At 42.8% G+C, this 15,153-nt stretch overlaps 1 protein-coding gene across 1 annotated transcript in view; it reads right to left on the reverse strand.

Annotated features, from left to right (window-relative positions):
* Positions 1–304: 304 nt before the first annotated feature.
* Positions 305–15,153, reverse strand: part of dcp1a (decapping mRNA 1A) — a 117,034-nt gene continuing 102,185 nt past the window's right edge. The window contains 4 exon segments of the mRNA XM_038812767.1: positions 305–1,683; positions 14,511–14,623; positions 14,626–14,671; positions 14,673–14,723. Coding sequence (XP_038668695.1) covers positions 1,603–1,683; positions 14,511–14,623; positions 14,626–14,671; positions 14,673–14,723 — 291 coding nt within the window. The 3' untranslated portion in view covers positions 305–1,602.

Here is a 15,153-nt window from a genome sequence, read left to right on the forward strand (position 1 = left end):
TACCCTGCTCACCTTTGGGTTGTGAGGGTGAAACCCATGCAAATATGGGGAGAATGTGCAAACTCCACATGTACAGTGACCCAGGGCCGGTATCGTACCTGGGATCTCGGCTCCATGGGGCAGCAGTGCTAACCACTGCACCGCTCTATATGCATGTAACATGACTCCCCTTTACAGCCATGACATGCTATACTCACAGTAGTCAGACTCAATTCTTCACCCCACAAGTGCATGTTTGACTTACCAGTACTTTATAACAAGCACAAGGGATCAAGCAAGTAACATGGGCTGTGTTGTGAAGATGCATAGAAATTTAAAAATATTGGCATTGCATTGGATGCCGATGGCATTTCAAAACTGAAACCACTCATACCCACGTAAGTCAACTCCTATTTGTGTTGGGATTTTGAGGCTTCAACGGTTGACTTATATGCTACATCTACGAAAGTTGTAACATCGTATGCCATTTAACTGTTTTTAGAATTAGTGATGACAAATTACTTTTAAAAAAAACTTTAGAAGTTTGGAGAATTAAGGTTCTTTTTGGCTGTTATAAATCATGCAAACTTACACATTTCCATAGCTATCATGAGAAATTTATTTTTGATTTGGACATATCCAAACACATATAAAGCAGCCACAATTCAGTAAGTGATGAAAATAAAGAAAAGTTTGTGCCCAAGGCAAGAAAATGTTGTTATTGTCCTGCCGTCACAATCATTTCAAAATAAACATGTAAAAATGTGCAAGTATATTTTAACTTTGAATATGGTGCAATTTTGAACTTTGCTCATTTCATTATTGCTATTTTTTAAAAAAAGCTATAATTAGATCTGTAATGCAAAATAAGCATTTAGTGCCAGCGTTGAGGAGCGGATGTGATAAATTGCAAAGGAATTTAGCTGTGTCTACAGATTGACACCGAGTGATTAACTTGCCTTGTAATTTATATCATATGTATTTATTTGTAAGACTAGAAGTCTGTCATTTCCATACAAATTTGAATAGCATTCCAAATTTAGTTAATTGGAAAATTTGTTTAAAATTAAGTGAATAAAATACTTCCCTCTGCTTCCAAGCAATAATATATTGTTGCTTTTAAAACACTGCCGACTGCGTGTTGTAATTTTAAAACAGAAAACTCCAAAGAATGTTCGTTTTATATATTAAAAAGGTGACAAAACAACTGAGACAAGTTTTTAAACATGAACAAATTCGAAAGGTACTTCTGTAAAACCAAGTCATTTTACATATGTTTCTTATAGAAATCAAAAATCAACAGGGGAAACTCACATTGCTCATCCACTATATACTGTAGTACCTTTTAAGGCATCAAAAATAGAATGCTATTACCTATAGAGACACTCTGTGTTTTACCAAATACTTTCACAGAAGTGCTAACAATATTCAAACTGGAAATATAGTAACATTTTGTAGATGTAAACAAAGACTGATGATCACAAATATAAATGTAGAAACCAAGACAAAATTAATATTACAAAGCTGTAGTCTCACAGTATCATGTTGCTCAATATAGCAATAATTTGCATTCCTTGTGTTTGTAGAGACCTGTTACTCCTGTAATTCAAAGTGGCTTGTTCTTCATAATTTGATATTACCTACATTCTTTAGAAGGATCTGTAGATAGGCTTCATGGATTGTGTTCAGAAAATCTGAGTCATTCTGAAGGACACAAAAAAAAAATCAGTCATGAATTTAATGATATTTAACACATCATTACTTTGTCCAACTGCAAAGCAAGATTACCTTCATTGGTCTGCGATTCTTTTACTTACAAGTTAAGGGTAGGTGAATGATGCACATGGAAGAAATTACTAGAGCAAATACTTTCAGCTTTGTCAGACTTCCTGAAATCATGCAATATTTTCCAATCTTGTGTGGTATATGTTAGTTGGCCGTCTTGCATTTTGGAATCAGTAATGGAAGTAACAATCTTACTTCTATGCAATCCTCACCTGTAAGTGGCTCATTTTGTGCTCCTTTTGGCTTTGTAAAATATATATATTTTATATTTGGCATTTATTGCCCATCCCGAATTGCCCTTGAACTGAGTGGTTTGCTAGGCTATTTCAGAGGGCAGTTAAGAGTTAATCACATTGCGGAGGGTCTGTTATCACACTGCCTTCCCTAAAGGACTTTAGTAAACCAGATGGACTTTTATGACTGAAATCACTTGACAATGGTTTCATGGTCATCATTCGACTTTTAATTCCAGATTTGTATTGGATTCAAATTTCAGCATCCGCTGTGGTGGGAGTCAAACCCTGGTTTCCGGATTATTAGTCCACCGTCTCCCCTTAGTAGGCAATTTTTCTGGGTTCCCAAGACTGTTATGATCCTGTCCAGACCCCTGAATTTTGTAATAATCTGGTTAGGGCCAGTTACTTTTATTGTAAAGTAGATTAAATTTGACATTCCAGTTACTTACTAAGAGAATAATGCCACAATATCGTATGGTTTTCAACAAGCAGAAGAAACTTTAATACACAAAAGTAAGCAAACAGTCAACACTAGCTTATACTTTATAACTTTGGGAAATTAATGTAAGGTAAACATGAATTAACATGCAAATTATGGTTGAACACACCAGAATAAACTGCACATTAAATGGTAGACACACCAAGAACTGTTAAGTAACCCACACACACATCAATGTTCACAAGTCGCAAAATCCTTTAAAACTCTTCAGTTCCTCTCTTTCGAGAATATATGTCTTCTAAATTTCCTCAAGACCCGCTTCATCTCACCATGCTGTGATGACTGCTCACGTCCCAGAGGCTCAATGTCTTCTGCTGAGACCCTTTCTATCAATTCCTGAAGCTGCACCCAGTATCTAATCACTGGCACAATCCCGTCAATCTAGCTGCTTTGAACACCTCAGAGGGCAGCGAGGCTATATGGGTAGAGATCAGGAATAAGAAGGGTGCAGTCACAATGTTGGGGGTTTACTACAGGCCCCCCAAGAGCCAGCGGGAGATAGAGGAGCAGATACGATTGAAAATGAGTAAAAACAACAGGGTTGTAGTGATGGGAGACTTTAACTTCCCTAATATTGACTGGGATTCACTTAGTGCTAGGGGCCTGGACGGGGCAGAGTTTGTAAGGAGCATCCGGGAGGGCTTCTTAAAACAATGTGTAGACAGTCCAACTAGGGAAGGGGCTGTACGTGACCTGGTATTGGAGAATGAGTCTGGCCAGGTGGTAGAAGTTTCACTAGGGGAGCATTTCAGGAACAGTGACCACAATTCAGTAAGTTTTAAAGTGCTGGTGGACAAGGATAAGTGGTCCTAGGGTGAATGTGCTAAATTGGGGGAAGGCCAATATAACAATATTAAGCGGGAACTGAAGAACCTAGATTGGGGGAGGATGTTCGAGGGTAAATCAACATCTGACATGTGGGAGGCTTTCAACTGTCAGTTGAAAGGAATTCAGGACTGGTATATTCCTGTGAGGAAGAAGGATAATTCGGGAACTTTGCATAACGAGAGATATTGTAAGCCTCGGCAAAAAGAAAAAGAAGGCATTTGTCAGGGCTAGAAGGCTGGGAACAGATGAAGCCTGTGTGGAATATAAGGAAAGTAGGAAGGAACTTAAGCAAGGAGTCAGGAGGGCTAGAAGGGGTCACGAAAAGTCATTGGCAAATAGGGTTAAGGAAAATCCCAAGGCTTTTTACACGCAAGAGGGTAGCAAGGGAAAGGGTTGGCCCACGGAAGGATAGGCAAGGAAATCTATGTGTGGAGCCAGAGGAAATGGGCAAGGTACTAAATGAATACTTTGCATCAGTATTCACCAAAGAGAAGGAATTGGTGAATGTTGTGTCTGGAGAAGGGTGTGTAGATAGCCTGGGTCACATTGAGATTCAAAAAGATGAGGTGTTGGATGTCTTGAAAAATATTTTAAGTCCCCAGTGCTGGATGGGATCTACCTCAGAATACTGAAGGAGGCTAGAGAGGAAATTGCTGACGCCTTGACAGAAATCTTTGGATCCTCACTGTCTTCAGGTGATATTCCATGAGGACTGGAGAATAGCCAATGTTGTTCCTTTGTTTGAGAAGGGTAGCAAGGATAATCCAGGGAACTACAGGCCGGTGAGCCTTACGTCAGTGGTAGGAAAGTTATTGGAGAGAATTCTTCAAGACAGGATGTACTCCCATTTGGAAGCAAATGGACGTATTAGTGAGAGGTAGCACGGTTTTGTGAAGGGGAGGTCATGACTCACTAACTTGATAGAGTTTTTTGAAGAGGTCAGAAAGATGATTGATGCAGGTAGGGCAGTGGATGTTGTCGATATGGACTTCAGTAAGGCCTTCGACAAGGTCCCCCATGGTAGACGGGTACAAAAGGTGAAGTCACACGGGATCAGGGGTGAGCTGGCAAGGTGGATACAGAACTGGCTAGGTTATAGAAGGCAGAGAGTAGGAATGGAAGGGTGCTTTTCTAATTGGAGGCCTGTGATTAGTGGTGTTCCGCAGGGATCAGTGCTGGGACCGTTGCTGTTTATAGTATATATCAATGCTTTGGAGGAAAATGTAACTGGTCTGATTAGTAAGTTTGCAGACGACAGAAAGGTAAGTGGAATTGCGGACAGCGATGAGGACTGTCAGAGGATACAACAAGATTTAGATCGTTTGGAGACTTGGGCAGCGAGATGGCAGATGGAGCTTAATCCGGACAAATATGAGGTAATGCATTTTGGAAGGTCTAATGCAAGTAGGGAATATACAGTGAATGGTAGAACCCTCAAGAGTATTGAAAGTGAGAGAGATCTAGGTGTACAGGTCCACAGGTCACTAAAAGGGGCAACATAGATGGAGAAGGTAGTCAAGAAGGCATGCAGTATGCTTACCTTCATTGGCCGGGGCATTGAGTGTAAGAATTGGCAAATCATGTTGCCGATGTATAGAACCTTAGTTAGGCCACACTTGGGAGTATAGTGGTCAATTCTGGTCGCCACACTACCAGAAGGATGTGGAGGCTTTAGAGAGGATGCAGAAGAGATTTTCCAGGATGTTGCCTGGTATGGAGGGCATTAGCTATGAGGAGCGGTTGAATAAACTCGGTGTGTTCTCACTGGAACGACAGAGGTTGAGCGGCGACCTTATAGAGGTCTACAAAATTATGAGGGGCATAGACAGATTGGATAGTCAGAGGCTTTTCCCCAGGGTAGAGGGGTCAATTACTTGGGGGAATATGTTGAAGGTGCGAGGGGCAAGGTTTAGAGATGTACGAGGCAAGTTTTTTTACACAGTGGGTACAAACAAAGAAAATTACAGCACAGGAACAGGCCCATCGGCCCTCCCAGCCTGTGCTGATCCAGATCCTTTATCTAAACCTGTCGCCTATTTTCCAAGGACCTACTTCCCTCTGTTCCCCTCCCGTTCATATATCTGTCCAGATGCATCTTAAATGATGCTATCGTTCCCGCCTCTACCACCTCCGCTGGCAAAGCGTTCCAGGCACCCAGCACCCTCTGCGTAAAACACTTTCCACGCACATCTCCGTTAAACTTTCTTCCTTTCACCTTGAAATCGTGACCCCTTGTAATTGACACCCTCACTCTTGGAAAAGACATGTTGCTATCCACACTGTCCATACCTCTCAATTTTGTAGACCTCAATCAGGTCCCCCCTCAACCTCCGTCTTTCCAACAAAAACAATCCTAATCTACCCAACCTTTCTTCATAGCTAGCACCCTCTATACCAGTCAACATCCTGGTGAACCTCCTCGGCACCCTCTCTAAAGCATCCGCATCATTCTGGTAATGCGGCGACCAGAATTGCAGGCAGTATTCCAAATGTGGCCTAACCAAAGTCCTATACAAATGTAACATGACCTGCTGACTCTTGTACTCAATACCCCGTCCGATGAAGGCAAGCATGCTGTATGCCTTCTTGACCACTCTATCGACCTGCGTTGCCACCTTCAGGGTACAATGGACCTGAACTCCCAGATCTCTCTGTACATCAATTTTCCCCCAGAACTCTTCCATTGACCGGATAGTCGCTCTTGAATTAGATCTTCCAAAATGCATCACCTTGCATTTGCCTGGATTGAACTCCATTTGCCATTTCTCTGCCCAACTCTCCAATCTATCTATATTTTGCGGTATTCTCTGACAGTCCTCCTCGCTATCTGCAACTCCACCAACTTTAGTATCATCTGCAAACATGCTAATCAGACCGCCTTATACCGTCGTCCAGATTGTTATGTATGTCACAAACAACAGTGGTCCGAGCACAGATCCCTGTGGAACACCACTAGTCACCTTTCTCCATTTTGAGACACTCCCTTCCACCACTACTCTGTGTCTCCTGTTGTCCAGCCAGTTCTTTATCCATCTAGCTAGTACACCTTGAAACCCATACGACTTCACTTTTTCCATCAACCTGCCATGGGAAACTTTATCAAACGCCTTACTGAAGTCCATGTATATGACATCGACAGCTCTTCCCTCATCAATTAACTTTGTCACTTCCTCAAAGAATTCTATTAGGTTTGTTAGACATGACCTTCCCTGCACAAAACCATGCTGCCTATCACTGATAAGCCTATATTCTTCCAAATGTGAATAGATCCTATCCCTCAGTATCTTCTCCAACAGTTTGCCTACCACTGACGTCAAGCTCACAGGTCTATAATTCCCTGGATTATCCCTGCTACCCTTCTTAAATAAAGGGACAACATTAGCAATTCTCCAGTCCTCCGGGACCTCACCCGTGCTCAAGGATGCTGCAAAGATATCTGTTAAGGCCCCAGCTATTTCATCCCTCGCTTCCCTCAGTAACCTGGGATAGATCCCATCCGGTCCTGGGGACTTGCCCACCTTAATGCCTTTTAGAATACCCTAAACCTCCCCCTTCCTTATGCCGACTTGACCTAGAGTATTTAAACATCCATCCATAGCCTCAACATCCGTCATGTCCCTCTCCTTGGTGAATATCGATGCAAAGTACTCATTGAGAATCTCACCCATTTCCTCTGACTCCACCCTTAATTTCCCTCTTTTGTCTTTGAGTGGGCCAATCCTTTCTCTAGTTACCCTCTTGCTCCTTACATATGAATAAAAGGCTTTGTGATTTTCCTTAACCCTGTTAGCCAAAGATATTTCATGACCCCTTTTAGCCCTCTTTATTGCGCGTTTGAGATTTGTCCTACTTTCCCGATATTCCTCCAAAGCTTCATCAGTTTTAAGTCGCCTCGATCTTATGTATGCTTCCTTTTTCATCTTAGCTAGTCTCACAATTCCACCTGTCATCCATGCTTCCCTAATCTTGCCATTTCTAACCCTCATTTTCACAGGGACATGTCTGTCCTGCACTCTGATCAACCTTTCCTTAAAAGACTCCTACATTTCAAATGTGGATTTACCCTTAAACAGCTTCTCCCAATCCACATTCCCTAGCTCCTGCCGAATTTGTTATACTTGGCCTTTCCCCAATTTAGCACTCTTCGTTTAGGACCACTCTCGTCTTTGTCCATGAGTATTCTAAATCTTACGGAATTGTGCTCGCTATTCCCAAAGTAATCACCGACACTGAAACTTCAACCACCCTGGTCGGATCAATACCAATATCAATATCCCATACCAATATCCAATACCAGGTCCAGTATGGCCCCTTCCCGAGTTGACTATTTACATACTGCTCTAAAAACTCTCCTGGATGCTCCTACAAATTCTGCTCCATCTACGCCTCCAACACTAACATGAGTCCCATTCAATGTTGGGGAAGTTACAATCACCCTATTGCTCCTACATTTTTCTATAATCTGTCTACATGTTTGTACCTCTACTTCACGCTCGCTTTTGGGAGGCCTGTAGTAAAGTCCCAACAATGTTACTGCACCCTTCCTATTTCTTAGCTCTACCCATACTGCCTCAGTGCTCGAATCCTCCATCGTGCCCTCCTTAATCACAGCTGTGATATCATCTCTGATCAGTAATGCAACTCCTCCACCCCTTTTACCTCCCTCTCTATCCCTCCTGAAGCATCTATACCCTGGGATATTTAGTTGCCAGTCTTGCCCTTCCCTCAACCAAGTCTTAGTAATACCAATAACATCATATTCCCAGGTACTAATCCAAGCCCCTAAGATCATTTGCCTTACCTGCTACACTTCTCGCCATTAAAACAAATGCACCTCAGACCACATGTCCCTTTGCGTTCATCGTCTCTTCCCTGTTACTCCTTCCCCTTAGTCACATTGAGTTTATTATCTAGTACCTTACTGGCTTTAGTTGCTGCCTCTTTACTGACCTCTAACTTCCTAAACTGGTTCCCATCCCTCTACCACATTAGTTTAAAACCTCCCCAACAGTGTTAGCAAAAGCATCCCCTCGGACATTGGTTCCAGTCCTGCCCAGGTGTAGACCATCCGATTTGTAATAGTCCCGCCGCCCCCAGAACCGGTTCCAATGTCCCAAAAATGTGAACCCCTCCCTCCTGCACCATCTCTCATTCTGACTATTCTTGAAGTTCGACTCGGACTGTCTCGTGGCACTGGTAGCAATCCTGAGATTACTACCTTTGAGGTCCTATTATTTAACTTATCTCCTCACTCCCTAAATTCTGATTGTAGGACCTCATCCCGTTTTTTTACCTATATCGTTGGTGCCTATATGCACCACGGACAAACTGGCTGTTCACCCTCCCCTTCAGTATGTCCTGCAGGCGATCTGAGACATCCCTGACCCGTGCACCCGGGATGCAACATACCATTCGGGAGTCTCGTTTTCGACCACAGAAACGCCTGTTCTACTCCCCTTACGATTGAATCCCCTATGACTATAGCCCTGCCAGTCTTTTTTTTCCACCCTCTGGCAGCAGAACCAGCCACGGTGCCATGAGCTGGCTACTACTGCCTCCCCTGGTGAGTCTTCCTCCCCCAACAGCATACAAAACGGTTGTAACTGTTTTGGAGGGAGATGACCGCAGGGGACACCCTGCACTGCCCTCCTGCTCTTTGGGGTCTGGAATCCACTGCCGGAGGAGGTGGTGGAAGCAGGGACGATAGGTGACATTTAAGGGGCATCTTGACAATACATGAATAGGATGGGAATAGAGGGGTATGGACCCAGGAAGTGTAGAATATTTAGTTTGGACGGGCAGCATGGTCGGCATGGGCTTGGAGGGCCGAAGGGCCTGTCCTGGTGCTGTACTTTTCTTTGTTCTTTTAAACCGAACATGATTGTCCCGGGTTTCACAGAGCTCCACTCTCAGCTGCACCAAGCAAATACTGCTGCTTGGCCTTTCCTGAGTTCCAACCCTCAATGGCATTGAGAAAATACTGTTCCTAGGCTTCCACAAGCCCAAATTCTTAGCAGCACGGAGAGTTACCAAAGGTTTTCAAAGCTTTGAGCCTAGCCCCCCCCACCAGCAGAATGAGCTAATTGCAACTTCAGTTCCATAGGAGCTGATCCTCCTCTCCATCCATTTCCGACTGACATGTCACATGGGCTAATGTTTTGCGCCTCACCCAAGCCCCATGTTCATTGTTTCAATCCACACAGTACCGGCACTACCATACCAATCCCTGAAGCTGCCAGTAAGAACACTGGAAACAAGCATGTGTGGCCTGTCTCCCTGTCGTGTTTGCACTAGAACGCGTACATGTGGGAATTGTAGTCCTCGGCCCTAAACACATAGGAAACAACAATACAGATTTACCCCACAAGGCTTTTAGAGTGTGGGAAATTCCAGCACTGGATCTATAGACAGTAGATTACGTTTTGTTGTGAAATGTCATGATTTAACCCTATGCAGAAAGACACCAAATGCTTGGTAAACCCAATCATGAGAAATACGCTCCAAGTATAATGCAACCCAATCCCCAATCCATATGGTAACATCAAGATACTGTGGCATGTGCTCAGGTCTTAGCTACAAGAAAATTACACAAATATATCAAATCAAAATTAAAAGCAGGAGGGTAAAAAGCTAGGCAAAGTATAAATTATATTCAAAATTGAGAAAGACCAAAGCAAAGGTAGGTAATCTTACTCTTCTCCTTAAAAATTGGATAGTTAAGGTTTACATTAATGACCAACATACCAAACACAGCAGCGAAACTCTACCAAAATAAGTAAGCATTTGAGTTTATCACTCACCTGTTTGGTTCACACAAAGACATGCCACAACCAATATCTTGCTGGTAATGGGCAAGCATATTTTTTTATTGCTTGCAACACCCATTTATTTAGAAACTAAGTTTTTAAAAATTCCTTTATCAGAGTTACAAAGCCAAAGAACAGAGTGGACAGGGGCAAACCCCTAATCCACATCCTTGCCATCTCCAAAAAACAATTCAAAGTCAAATTGAATCCAAATCATGGTCCCCATAAGAGAGACATACCTGATCCAGCCAATACAACTGACCTCACACCAAATCTTAGCCAAAATGTAGAAAAATAAGTTTACAACACAGAACAGGACATTTGGTGGACTGCATGTGTTTCAGGCATTGTGAAAATTAATGATAAAACAACAGCCTGATCAGCTGACCTAAATCACTTCCCCAAGTCTGAAGCAAAAGGACTTAAAGGACACATTGTCATGTATAAAACCACACAACAGGGGACAGATCACCATAGTAATAAATGAGTCCAGGTCAACTGGAGGTCACTTTGAACACCTGGATGCTGAGAGAAAACAAGTTTGTCACTGATGAACCAATAATTGACAAGCCAGTGCCCCAGGGTTGTTAGTAAAAGCTAGGCATCTGTCGAAGTAAAATGTGGTACAAGTCCAACTTCACCTCTCGACTGCTGGTGCTGTCACCTCACTGGACATCTTCATTCTTTGATGCAGCCTTCAGATTACTTGACTTCGAGGAACCTGTGCTTCATTACAGTGGTGGCTGTTCAAATATTGGGAACTTTCCTAACAAATTTGAGCCAGCCACGAATATAAAACCTGCATAATAGGGTTAGTTTAAAACAGATAATTGATTTCCAAAATTATGTATTTGGGATTGGAGATATTTACTTGAAGGGAATTCTAAATGGGGAAAGAGACAAAAACCTTGATCCTGCACAGGGCAGGGGTGGCACGGTGACACAGTTGTTAGCACTGCTGCCTCACAGCTCCAGGGTCCCAGGTTCAATTCTGGCGACGGATGACTGTCTTAATGGAGTTTCCACTTTCTTTCCGTGTCTGTATGGGTTTCCTCTGGGCGCTCCGGTTTCCTCCCACTCTCCAAAGATGTGCATGTTGGGTGGATTGGCCATGCCAAATTGCCCCTTAGTATCCAAGGGTTTATGTGGTGTTGCTGGGTTGTGGGGTGGAGGCGTAGACTTGAGTAGGGTGCTCTTTCCAAGGGCTGGTGCAGATTTGATGGGCCGAATAGCCTCCTACTGCACTGTAAATTCTACAATACTAATCACTCACATTTTCCGGTGTATTCTGGAATTTGCATGTTAACAATGATGATTGAAGAAACTGAAATTGTTGGTGGCGGCATTAGCTGCTGCAAAAAAAGTCATTTCTAGAATTTTGACATTAATCTGACCAGAATCTACAAATGTCTATGAAAGGATCTAAGCCAGACATCAGATGGTAATTGTTGACACAACCGCAACACAGTACCAGAACTTGGCTCTTAACTTTTACCTCAGCTTTATGTTAATCCAACACCAAACATGGAACTACCTTGTTTGTGCTTCTTCCAGGAATGCCCACCATAAAGTGTTACTCATTTACAGTGCTCCATCCTCATGCAAAGGACTAGCTTGCAAGAGCAGCTTGAATTTATGCCATCGATTCAGTGGTGTAAATTTATGCCCAAAGTTTTGGGTTAAGTACAGCCCAAATTTACCCGATGTCAGCATAACTAAAATTTATGGAATTGAATAATAATTTCCTGAATGTTTAAAACGAATTCTTACTTAATCAGTGTTGTCAGTCTCTATGCTCCAAAAATCATTCTAGTCCCCACGTGCCATCACTTAGACTAAGAACTACGCAACTAGAATGACCTCAACGAGAATATTCTTGTTCCTTACTATACTGAAAAGAAGCAGTGAACATAGAACATAGAACAATACAGCGCAGTACAGGCCCTTCGGCCCACGATGTTGCACCGACAAGGAGACAAGATGTTCTGAGAACAAGGTGCCATGGCTGAAGACAGCAAAGTGTTTGTCTTCCCGATGGTATGTTGCATTTTCAGTTCTTGTACATCAGATTTTTAATGTTTCTAGATAAACAAAGGAGCTCTACAGGACGTTCTGGTGTTAAGTTCCCATCAGCAGGGTCAGAGTAGCATATGGCATAAACTTCAACGTCAGTTCTGTGCAAATGCGATCCAAGAAATTTGGGAGCTATAACTACAGAGAAATCAAAATGTTTCTCCACTAGGAGAGAAGCTATCTCCACTTGGAGAGGGCACGGTCTGATCAGGAATAGTCAGCATGGATTTGTCAGAGGGAGGTCATGCCTAACAAATTTGATTGAATTTTTTTGAGCATGCGACCAGGTGTGTAGATTACATGGATTTCAGCAAAGCCTTTGACATGGGAGACTTATAAAGAAGGAAAATGCACATGGGATACTGGGTAACCAAGATTGGCTTAGCTGTAGGAGACAGAGGCTTTAGTGACTGGAAGCCAGTGTCCAGTAGCATACCACAGGAATCTATGCTGGGTCTCCGATTGTCTGTCATTTATATAAACAACATAGTTGACTATGTGGGGGGTAGGATCAGTAAGTTTGCCACCAACATATGGATTGGCTAGGTGGTTAACCGAGTCTTGCGTTACAGGAGGATACAGATAGGGTGGTCAAATGGAAAAAAAAAAAGTGGCAGCTGGAACTCGATCCTGTAAAGTGTGAGGCTTTGGAAGGAGTAATTTGAGAAGGAAGTATTCAATATATGGCCTGACACTGGAAAGTCTGAGGAACAAAGGGACCTTTGCGTGTTTGTCCATACATCTCTGAAGGCAGAAGGGCAGGTTACCAGGATGGGAAAAAAGGCATATGGGGCACTCGCCTTTATCAATCCAGGCATACATTACAAATGTAGGGAGGTCACATTGGTATTGTATCGAATGTCGGGAGGCCACAGCTGGAGTACTGTGCGCAATTCTGGTCGCCACATTATAGGAAGGATGTGATTGTACTGGAGGGGCGCAGAGGAGATTCACCAGGATGTTTCCTGCGATAGAACATTTAGTTATTAAGTGAGGTTGGATATGCTTGGGTTTTTTTTCACTGGAGCAGAGAAAACTGAGGGGCAACCTGATCAGGTATACAAAATATGAGGGGCATGGGCAGGGTGAATAGGGAGCAGCTGTTCCCTTAGTTGAAGGGTCAGTTACGAGGGGACTCGGCCAGAGGTCATTTTTACCCAGAGGGTGGTGATGGCCTGGAGTGCACTACCTAGGATGGTGGTTAGAGATGGGCTACCTCACATTCTTAAAAAGTACGTGCGTGAGTACTTGGCACATCATAACATTCAAGGCCATGGGTCAAGGTTGGCAAATGGGATTAGCTAGGCAGGTTACTCTCACCTTGCCTCTGCCGATCAGCTCTTTGTACATGTCTGAACCATGTCTGTAATGGGGTCAGGATCTGAATAGCCCTGGCTGAACCAAACTGAGCATCCATGAGCAGATTCTTGCTGAATAAGTGCCACATGATAGCATTGTTGATTACACCCTTCCATCACTTTGCTGATGATGAGAGTAGATGGATGGCGATAATTGAATGGGTTGGATTTGTACCGTTTCTTGTGTACAGGACACACCCGGGCAATTTTCCACATTGCTGGTAGATGCCAGCGTGTGGCTGTACTGGAACAGCTTGGGTAGGGGCGTGGGCACGTTTTGGAGCACTAGGCCAGAATATCATCAGGGCCCAAAGCCTTTGCAATATCCACTGCCTTCAGCCATTTCTTGATATCATGTGGAGTGAATGGAATTGGTGGAAGATTGATATCTGTGATGCTGGGGACTCTGGAGGAGACCGAGATTGATCATCTACTCAGCACTTCTGGCTGAAGATTGTGTGAATGCATCAGTGTGGTCTTTTGCAGCTAGTTCCACTACCTTGCCTTATACAACATTACAGAATTGGAGAGAATATACAGAATATGGTTAAGATATTATACAAATAAACCACGAAGATCTGCAAATTCAGATTTTATTCCACGTTTCTTAATTACAGTTGTACAATTATATATGGTCATACCTCCCCTTTTCCTCTAGCAAATGTTCCCCCTAATTTCCCTTTGCTGTCGGCAATAAATTTCTTTCACTGTGCAGGCTCTTTAAAATTGCCATACAACCCTCATGCCTGCATCTTATGGATCGTTGCGTGTGCATGACCCAGTTGTCCCCTGCGTGGCACATCCCTGATGACATACAGGTCACTAGGGCTCTTGATGAGGTGTACAAAAGACAGACAGTAAACTGATAGAAACAATTTACTACTTGTTCGTGATAGGCAATCTATAACTAGTGAATACAGACTGTACATACTACAAGCAATATTACCTTTATTAGGTGAGTTAATGTTTCCTGAAGCTGGGTCTTACTGAGAACATTTGGTAATGGTGAAGATCGAGCCTCTGATGTCAAGGTTAATGGAGAGGCTGAAGTGTACTTCTTTCACTTTCTGAAATCATTCCTGTTGACTGCTTGAACATACTGGGAGACCAAAAGCATAGATGGACTAACTGAAGAGGTGGTTGTTGGTGTGAGAACAACCTACAAAAGAACACACAAAGTTAAATAGAATTGGGTGGCCTGACCAAGCTGAAAACGTAATTTGTACTCTGCAACCTATACCCAAGTCTTTTTTGGACTTCGTTTTTTCCTAGTAAATCTTGTGCCTTTGGCAAAAATTTGATAAGACTGAAATATTAATCAGGAGTCAAGCTGGACCACTGATAGTCTGATCAAAACGCATGCAAATTGCAGAGAAATACTGCATTGCAGAAGTTAATACAGTATTTGTATTTTAAATCTGAGTATTCGCAAACCAAAAGTCTGTCTATGAAAGTTAAAAATGTGAATAACTGATTACTTGTTTTGCAAATTCAGCTCATTCGCCTGACAGGTAACATGAAATATTTGGTGAAAATGGTATGTTAAGGAATGCATTAGATCTGAAGCACACAGTTTGCAAATTACAGAT

Source organism: Scyliorhinus canicula, chromosome 11, assembly GCF_902713615.1.
Source record: "Scyliorhinus canicula chromosome 11, sScyCan1.1, whole genome shotgun sequence".
NCBI classification, from domain to species: Eukaryota; Metazoa; Chordata; class Chondrichthyes; order Carcharhiniformes; family Scyliorhinidae; genus Scyliorhinus; species Scyliorhinus canicula.